The sequence below is a fragment of the Phoca vitulina genome, unplaced genomic scaffold, assembly GCF_004348235.1.
Source record: "Phoca vitulina isolate PV1807 unplaced genomic scaffold, GSC_HSeal_1.0 scaffold24, whole genome shotgun sequence".
NCBI classification, from domain to species: domain Eukaryota; kingdom Metazoa; phylum Chordata; class Mammalia; order Carnivora; family Phocidae; genus Phoca; species Phoca vitulina.
This window is the reverse complement of record NW_022589727.1, coordinates 12,076,698-12,086,773: the sequence shown is the minus strand read 5'-3', so window position 1 is coordinate 12,086,773 and position 10,076 is coordinate 12,076,698. Positions and strand designations below refer to the sequence as shown.

The following is a 10,076-nucleotide window of genomic DNA, read 5'->3' as shown; positions in this document are numbered from 1 at the left end:
TAATCATTATGAAGAGACATATTCTCAATTGACAAACATTCTAAAGTAAAGCAAAACAAAACAGCTTTCAATTATCCTATTTTCTTAACTGATCTTTGTTAATATGAAATGAGGTGTATAAGTGACATTTTAAATCATTTAGTATTATAGGAGTGCCTTTTAGGTGGACACTCTATATGAATTTCATGCTTAAAAACCATTTTTTTTCTTCAAATTTCTTACAGCCACCCTAGGAAAGGAGTTATATTATCATCCCCCATTTTATGATGAAATTAAAAAAAAAAAAAACACACACAGAGAAACTATGCAACTTAACCAAATCCCATAGCATGACAACCTTTAGAATAGCAAAATTATATACATGTGGTGATAACAATGGACCAATGATCTCTCCACATCAAACTCTAAAATTCTGAAAAATGTAGAACACGATTCTAAAGAATAGACTCACTTCTCAAAGTAAGACAAATATAATCTTATAAGGTCACATTGGACACATGATTAACAAACTCACACTAATATTTTGAAACTACTTGATTTACTTTCTCATAACTAGTAACACACAACATTGTAGACATGATTTATTTAAAATAACGTTGAGAAATAGTATTTTTGACTGAACAATAATAAAACTATTAAAAAGATAAATTGACTATGGAATAATTACCCAATGTTAATTTTTAAAAATAATTTTTATAAGCCAAACTTGTGAATTTAAGATAGGCACATTATTAACAATTGTTACTATCAGAAACACATTTAAAATGTCCATGTGGTTGGTATACATAGATAATTCATTGACTGAAATCAGCTGTGAAACCTGGCCTGGAACTTGGTTGGCTGTTTAGTTTAATTTGTCTTACTGTTTCAAAATATAAATAGTTTGGCCCACTCTACATTTGTTAAAAACTGTAATCTTAAAATATGAAAAAGAAAGCAACAACTTCTCAAACACATAGATACGACTAGTCATTTCATCTAAAAAGTTATAAAATACCTATTCCTGGAGAACTTTCACGATCCCTGTACCTCAAAGCTTATTTCAAAAACCATCATTATTTCATATTTAAAAACTATATCCTTGCATTGAAGATATGAACTGTAAACATGCTATTATATACTATCCACATTCCAATTTTAAATACCCTTTTGTTAACACAGAATGTTGCATCTAATAAAAGCATGACTTATTTTTAGTTTCAATGGCAAAGTTAAAGTTCCTTTGTTGAGGAAATAATGAAGCAATGACCAAGATACTTGAAACAATAACGTCAACATTACACAGATTTCAAGAAAAACAGAGTAATACACTTATATAAAACATAAACAGAATCACTCGCTTTAGAAGAGAAGAGAGATGGCTTTTCAAAATATTTAGATTCTCCAACCCAAGAAGAAATTTAAAAAATAAAGAGAAAGAGAGATAGTGAGACAGAGAGAGAGAGAGAAATATGTATATAGAGAGATATTAGAGACAGAGAGAGACCAAGGACCAAAACTCTGCAGAAGTAAAAATACATTCTTAAAGCAGTTTTTAAACTTAAACTTCTCTGACAAGGTAGGTAACAGAGAAATGTAGATTCAGTGCAGGATTTTATACAGAATAAAACACAGAAACTAAACTCCACCAAAATGGAATTGTATTACCAGTCAATGCCTGGCTGGGACTCCCCCTTTGCATTAAAAAGAAAGTTAATGTTATAAGAATAAAACATTATCAAGAATGTAATATACACACTTTATAATGTTTAGGAGAACAGCAGTTTTCAAGCACCACACAAAAAATTAATTAGGTAAGTGAAGATAATGTTAAAGCGAGTTCTCTATAATTTTCTATCAGGTTATGCTTTAAGTAGTGTAGGACACACACTTGAATTCATTACATTTTATTGCACTATAAATTGGCTATTGTCATTATACCCAAATGTAAACAATAATGTAGACTTCCTTAATTTTTCTATCTGTAGGTCTCCTTGGGTGGAAGACAACTAATTAATAACTATGTAAAACCTGGGAAATTTGTATACGTATATACAGCATTTTTCTGTAAATACCCATTTGGCTAAAGAGATCCCATGGAAATAAAGAGGGGAAAACCCGAAACACAGCATCTTTTATTTTTCAAAAATCCTGGCTTGTAATGAAAAAAGCACAGGTGGGAGGGAGATAAAGCCACTGGCTTTTGTAGACTTATTAGAATACACTCATCTCTTTATGCATGCTTCTGCTAGTGTCCTAAATTTGGGTTCCAAATGATCCAAAAATTCAAGCCCATCTTCTTCTTGTCGTTCACTGCAACAACCTATAGAACCAGCCACCGATCCTTTGCCTTCGTAGTTATACATAAGGACATAGTCTTGAGCATGCTTATGCTTGTCATCCTGATTACACAGTTGCACCTTCTGCCAGGGGAGAAACACAATATATTTTATTATTATTATTTTAAACACCAAAACTTACTAACATAAAAATAATTGCTTTGATTTACCTTTCATTGTTTAATTTTTAACCAGAGTGTGTCCTCTAATGGATTCCTACATATAAAAAATGCACATGATTGGTCTATATCATAAATCATCTATAAATTCACTCTAGAGCATGTTTCTAAAATCTCACATATGTGGCAGCAAACCCAAGTATACGAGGGTTCATGTTAGGTAATCATTAGTTTCCCTTTCAAAATCATGTCTAAAGTGAGATGCACCCATTAAACTGAGCCCAAATTGATGTGGGCTGAGATCTTTCCAGATAGGCTTAGTGACCATAAGGCTATAATTGCCTCGTACCACGCTTCTGGTTTCTAAGATTCGATTTGTCACATGGGAAATATTCACACAAAGTCATGGAAAAAAAATAATTTAAATATCATCACACAGATAACTTCTATATTTTAAAAACAAAAACACATAAACTGGGACTGTTCTTATACCAAATAAGACATTTCATGTCCAATAAATAAATAAATAAATAAATAAATATCATCTAACATCGTTTCCATAAGAATTAAAAACCAAACAAACTGAGAGGAAAAGTAAATGTCCTCTTAATATCTGAGCATTACTAAATCAAAATTAAGGAACAACAACTTTACAATTAATAGATTAATCATTAACTGAAAACAAGAGTCAGGCCACTAAATTGAAATAATTGAGAAAGTTGAAAAGAGATCAAAATAAACTTGTAGGACCCTCAGGGAAACTCACTTCACCAAGATGGGTCTGAGTGAAATTATGCCACTCGGAGGAGGTGTATTTGCAGTTGTCCACCTCCGCAGGTCCTCCCCTGCAGGAATCCAGGGTGTGATGGTACCCGGTCCCCCGGCACGGTTCCAGGGTCTGGTGTCCGCCTTTCGCCATCTCAATGGTTTCCTGCCCTCCATTTTTCACTCCTGATCCCAGGGTGCCACAAATTCCCTGAGCCAAACTGCCCACAGTATGCGTTGTGAAGCCATTCGTGGGGCACTGAAATGCAAACAATTTGCATACAGAGACAAACAACAACAACAACAACATGCAGATAATGCCATGCATTTTTGTGTTAGAAGGTAAGCTCCCTGAGGGCAAGAACTAAATCTGTCTTAGCAATCCTGAATACCCGACTCTTGTAACCCCAGAACTTCATGCAGCGTCCAATGCATCTGCAAACTGCAGATGTCAAGCGGTCTATACCTTGAGACAAATCAGAAAGCTGAATGTATATTCCTTCTTAAAAAACTTTTTAGAACACTGTACAATGTCATCTGTTAAATCCTTCCGAAATCTCAAGGCTCAAAATCAGGATTCCGGTATCAACATCTCACGTGAATTTACCCTGCTTGGTTTAAATTCACTACCTTCACCTAGAAGGACTGGACTAGACTAGAACAGAAACAGAAATGGGGACCGGTATTTTTATTCAGTGTCTACTGTCATTCCCTTCAACTAAAACAAAAATATAGAAAAAAGAGTTGCCAAAAATCTTAGCTGCAATAATAAATTCTTGCCATCTCAATGAAGAAAAATAAATCAGCAGGGCAAATAAGAACACCAAAGCTCTGGTCGCTGATTTTCTATGCTGTGTTTTTGTAGGAAACCCTAAGTTTTATTTTTTTCAATACCTTCCTAGATGTCAACACACTTTTGTTTTCTAAATCTTTCCTGTTCTTATCATCATTATGCTTTTTGTAGAAAATTTACATGTTCCTCATCCACGTACTAGGCTAGAAATCAAAGCTGGAGTTCTGTAGTCACTTGTTAGCATTGCCGTTTCATGTATTTGACCTCAGGCTTCTTGCTAACCCATATTAGAACTCGAAAGACTCCATTAAAGTTCTTCCCACACTGATCAAAGCTTGTAGTCATTTTATTGCTGTTGCCAGAAAAAAAAAATTAAAAATAATTATGCTGATGATCTGTGAATAATTAAATGAAATATTTTTACAGCACAAACAGCAGTTTCAATATATAAAAAAGTCTGGACCTAAAGTTGAAGTTCTATTTTAAGTAGAAATAATGATGAGATGCTAAAGGATTTTTACTATTAAGTAACACTACATGACCACAATGAAAGGCCATATATCACCATGAGAATCAACATTGTTCTATCTAGTCCAGAGGACCGATGAAATTTTATATATTGTCAGTTACCTGATTTCAAAAGAACTCTTCTCAGAAAAGATAATTATAGTTGGTTAGGCCAATTTGTCCTCTGCACTTATTTTAAAAAAGAACGAACTACTTACTATTTTGTCATCTCCTGGAGCTTCTGTGTTTGACACAATGAGGTTCTGCTGGGCTAAATCATCAGGAAATACTTTGGGCTGCTTCGCTGCCCCAGCACCCCCACAGACTAAGGTAAATAGGATACCTGGAGGATGGGAGAAGTTACTTCAGTTGATCATAAAACAATGTAGAGTTATGAATTTAGGATGATTAATACAAAGACAGCTTTCCAGAAAACATCAATGGCTTGTGGAGAAAGTCTGACCTGACCAGGTATGCCATGAAGACACGCTAAATGCTGTGTTTCTGCGCTGAATTTTGTATCTATGCTGAGATAACACGAGAACAGTGCTTTCAATATATAAATTCAGTATGTTGTGTTAAGTAGACCTAGAACTATATACAAATGAACAGCTACAGATAGCAATGCTGATTCTAAGAATGTGTCTTGAAAGTTATCGCAAAAGCTATTATTCGAGTTGGTGAAGGACTTACAAAAGAGCAAGGCTATGCCCAACAATATTGCAAGGATGGCCCATTTTCCAAGTCTCACTTCTCCTTGGCCAGTCCTTGCATCTGTGCGAAGCGTGCAGTCATTTTCAGTAATACAGTCACATAACATAACGTTCAATGGAGTGATGAGTGACAGGCCGTGTCTATCTGTGACTCTGACAGGTACTCGGTACGTTCCAAATGGAAGGTCCTCCTGAAAGAAAAGACGAGCTGCCGTATCTGAAAGAAAATAAAACTGAGTGATAGAGAATGTCACTAATTTCTCCTAGCATTAGGATATTCACCATATTTCCTGACAAACGGATCTTCCTGATGGGAAGGCACCACTGCTAGGACTGAGAATGTGAACGAACTGACGAGTTCTCATCTAGAGCAACGGTAAACACACTGCACATGCAAGTTTCTCTCTGCTGCCTCTCACATAAACTTCCTTTGGCTCTCATAATAATGTATTTTTCTGCCCATTAACAAACGCTTCTTATCGTAACAGGCGTGCTAAGACATTGGTCTTTATCATATCTTTGAAAATTTTTAATATCACCATTCAGCGTAATTTTCTTTTATACATGGTTCATCAGAATCTGAAATTCTGGATGTTTCCCCTTATTCTTTTTTCATATATTGTGCCAAACAAACAGTTGTGACTCACTGTCAGAGACTGATTCTGACAACTTAGAACATGGCTGACTTGAACATAGTGGCAAGCGTGAGTTGTCCTAATGCTACACCGTCTCACAGTCCTATAGGACCCTGGGACCAATTGTATACTTTTTAGTTTTGCTGTATTTTTTTAGGTGAAGGGTAGAAAATATCCAGGTCAATATCCAATTCAGTCTCGGGTACAGATCCAAAGACAGAATACTATTCTGAATATAAATGCCACATGCCCATGCCTAAGAATAATCCCTCCCCATTTAACTGGCCTAGGGTGACAGTCCCATTTATTTTTAGGGTGTTTGAAGCTCTAAATATAAATTTGGGTGTTTGGGTAAAGAAATCAGTGAATAAGTCCATTTTAAAAGAAAGCATGGTTAACTTGGTAAGTTTATGTGTAAAAAATAAGAAGACTAGCAGAACCAAAATTTATGATGCATAATGTGCCATGGTCTGATACATTCATTATCTTGTTTACTCCCCCAAATAATCCCATTTTACATATGAGTAAATTAAGGCCCAAAGAAAATAAACAGCATGGTCATATTTATATCACTAATAAACAGGGGAGCTGGCATTTAACACAGCCTATTTGACTTCAAAGACTATTTGGGATATGTTCTTCGTAACTTGGTGTTTCCCAGACTTTTGGGTTATTTCACAGATGAGTAGAACTTTAAAGTAACAAAGTTTTGACTGACATAATCCTGCCAATGTTTTACTCTATGAAGCAGGAATATTAAACAAAATTACTACCTCCTTCCACACAATCTAAAAAGAAATGATGTTATGACACCAAATCAGCAGAAAGGAGAAAATCTAAAAATGAGGTTAGTTCTGAAAATGCTGTCAGTTCACAGAGCAGGACTCAGGACACAGGGCCTTAACACGTCACCGTAGCTTCTGTGTGTCCTCGCTTTCCTTCTCCCTTCCTGTTCCCCTTCCCTTGGCTTTGTTTTCTAATCTGTCATAAAAGAAAATGGAGGAATATTCATTGGAAGCATGGGGTAGAAATTCACATTCAAGGACACCTTAAAGGCAAACCCCCTCAGTTTATAGCAGGTGGTGAGTCGTGAAGGCTGGAGTGCTGGGTGACCAGGGCTTCAGGAGACACAGGATGCACTGAACTGTTAAGAGCCGAGGTAGGGAGTGATGAAGCTGGCATGGAGAGAGCCCCTTTGTTTTTGTCATTCTCGTCAACACAGATCCTCTCGTGGCTAAAGTCAGAAGCACAAACTAAGAACTAAGTTGGTATCAACTTAGTATTCACGTACCGTTAATTTTTATCAATCTCCACTTTCTTTCTAAGTCTGAATCAGGATCACTCTCCAAACTGAAGTCAAAGGGCGGGCCATTCGTAGGCCCATCGGGATCGACAGCAACAATATCCGCAGATGACAGGACAGGTTTGCAGATTACTACTGTCCGCTTTGGAATAACTGCGCCATTATCGTTCACATCTTCAAGTACAATTCCCAGTGTCCCAGTACATGTTTTCCCATCTAGAAAAGCGGATGAAAAAAACAGAATTTTTTAATGTTCTGAGTTTTCACTAGGAAACTGTACATCGAAAAAAACAATTTTAAATATGGATGTGGCACCGGTAACATATAAATGGCGGTGACAAACACAGTCGCAGGCTATGCCCTTAAAGAATGTTTTTTTAAAAAAATGATCACTTTCAAATAGGTTGTGCTATTTGAAATAACTGCTATTCGATTTGTCATTCATTCACTAAATAGCTGCAAAAGACATGGAAACTTTCATGGAGGTTAGTTTTGACCGATTTTTTGAAAGGAGAAAATATGACCAAGAGCACTGTGGTATAGTTACATGCACAAGGAGACTTGAGAAGGTGGGAAAGCACAGTATGTGCATCCACGTTCTGAACATAAGGAGGGGGATGGACAGATTGGCTGGAATTGATACCACAGAGAAGAGCTAAAAGTCCAGCCTAAGGATATGCATATAGAAAGTGCATACGGTTTTGGAGCAGGGGAAACGAAAGGTAGAAGATATGGATTTGGAAGATGAGAAGAAAACAGTACATAGAAACGTTTGAAGGGTAAAAAGATTCCAGAAGTAGAAAATCATTTGTAAACCAAACTCATCACAGTGGCTGTAGCCTAAGGAATGCATCTGTCTCTATACTTAATAAAAACTTACTGAATAACTACTTTGTACAGGGCACCGTACTGGAAAATCTAGGGGCTTCAAAGATGAAGTGGATGTGGGTCCAGGCCACAGATCAGTAACACAGTTGTAAAGTCTGAAGCTGAACACAAATCCAGGACTTCTGTGTCTAGATCACTTCTTTCTGCTTAATCAGGAGGCCTTGGGACATCAAGGATGGACAAGAGGATAAACAAACCTATGCTGTCTGGGGCTGTGTCTTACATGAAGCTGCCAACCTGGGAAAGCTGGAAGACCAGGCACCGCCCTGCAGTCTCGACCAAGGCAACAGGACCTGCGATACCTGAAGTGTCATCAAGGGCCAGGAGACCTGGTTCTGAAATGTGGGACCCAGAAAAGGACAAGATGGAGGCAACTATGAGACTGCTATGCGGTAAAGTGAGAGAGAGGAAGAAACCAAAAACAGAAAGCAAACCGAACACCTCATACGTAATATAAGCTTGCAAATCAAAATTCCAGAAGGAGCAAGAGCAATGCTACAAAGAAAACCAACAAAATCACCCACCAGAAGATTAATTTCACCCTATGCAAGACATCTTTGAAACATGTATATTTAGGATCTCCAAAGACATAAAAAAGGGTAACTGTTGAAAGAACGATGAAATTATAGCTTAAGTTCCAGTGGAAATAAAACAGCAACATTCCTCTAATAGGGACTCCAGAAGAAGAGGATAAATGGAATGGCAGGGAAACACTATTTAAAGAGATAATTGCTGAGAATATCCCAGAATTAAAGAGAAGCATGGATCTTTTTTTAAAATTATTCTGAAGGCAGTGCTACATAAATAAAAATAAACTCACACCATAAACATTGTATTAAAACTACAGAATGTAACCTAGGGAGCCAAAAAAGTTACCTAGACACATTACCTACAAATGGACAAGAATGAGATTGACAGTAGATAAACCTCAGCAACATGAGACACCAGAAGATAATGGAGTACGACCTGCAAGGTGCTGAGGGAAAGGAACTTAACTCAAAACTTTACATTAAGTCAAATGATCAGATCAAGCAGGAGAATGACATTAAAATATTTTTCAGAATAAAATGGGTAGGGTTTATCACCTAGAGCACACCACTGGGAGAACTAGTAAAGGATGTACACCGGCAAGAAGAAAAGGGAACCAGGAGACAAGGAATGAGATGTAAGAAACAAGGCAATGATCTCTCCCTTTGGACAACTTAAAAAAAGAGAGAGGAGAGGGAGCCAAAGGAAGCAGGGGGATCTGTATTTTATCTGCCTGGCATACTTTTTTGGAGGGCAGAATAATTTCACGTCTCAAAATCTCTTGTCCTCACCCTATGTGCTGTGTTCTGGCTCTCTCTGAAAACTGGGATTGTGGAATATCTCGAACATTTCTTGCCATTGGAGTCCACACAGAGTTGAAAGCACGTGGCTTACTGGCTGAATCTGATGGTTCGCCTTGTCTTTAAAAATTGACTTCTACGATGTCTGCTCTTTTACCACCATGCTAAATGCCTGAACTTCCCTTCCATTCAACATTTAGAGTTGTGCAATTCACTCCATTTTTTGAGGCATTGTGATTCGTAGCGGTGTACAATATTTAAACCGAAGATCTTAGACATCTAATTCAGTGTTTCATGGCTGTTTTTAAATCTGTTGTTTAAATAAATAATACTCTAATTCATTAGAGTGTATGCATGCAATGCTTACCTTCTAATATTAATGCAACTCTATATGAGTAAGTACTAATTCCAAATATGAAGTCACGGAAAGTGAACTACCCATGGTTTTGTGATTTTTCTGCATGGCACCCTCCTGATCAATGTTTCAAAAATTTTGAAAACACACTCCTCCCTAAAGCTGGAATAATACAACAAACATAGAAACCTAAAGCTGAATGACACTGCCAAGAGAGTTCAATTTGAGAAGATATTGAGAAGAAGAGAGAAATTGAACCCAAAGTTGAAGAAATAGCTAGGTTCAGGAGAGCAGAAGGTAGTACCAGAAAGCATATGGACCACAGAGGAAAGTGTGGAAAAATTTACATACA

The 10,076-nt window shown here is 36.8% G+C and overlaps 1 protein-coding gene across 5 annotated transcripts in view; it reads right to left on the bottom strand.

Annotated features, from left to right (window-relative positions):
* Positions 1-1,562: 1,562 nt before the first annotated feature.
* DSC2 (desmocollin 2) overlaps positions 1,563-10,076 on the bottom strand; it is a 33,286-nt gene continuing 24,772 nt past the window's right edge. For 2 of the 5 annotated variants that reach the window (XM_032421413.1, XM_032421410.1), the window contains exons 12-16: positions 7,142-7,369; positions 5,196-5,432; positions 4,721-4,845; positions 3,204-3,461; positions 1,565-2,402 (exon numbers count right to left, since the gene is read on the bottom strand). In XM_032421413.1, the coding sequence (XP_032277304.1) occupies positions 2,205-2,402; positions 3,204-3,461; positions 4,721-4,845; positions 5,196-5,432; positions 7,142-7,369 (1,046 nt within the window). In that variant the 3' untranslated portion in view covers positions 1,565-2,204. Of the gene's footprint in view, positions 2,403-2,488; positions 2,535-3,203; positions 3,462-4,720; positions 4,846-5,195; positions 5,433-7,141; positions 7,370-10,076 lie in introns of all 5 variants that reach the window. The other 3 variants (XM_032421415.1, XM_032421414.1, XM_032421412.1) reach the window with 3 other exon arrangements.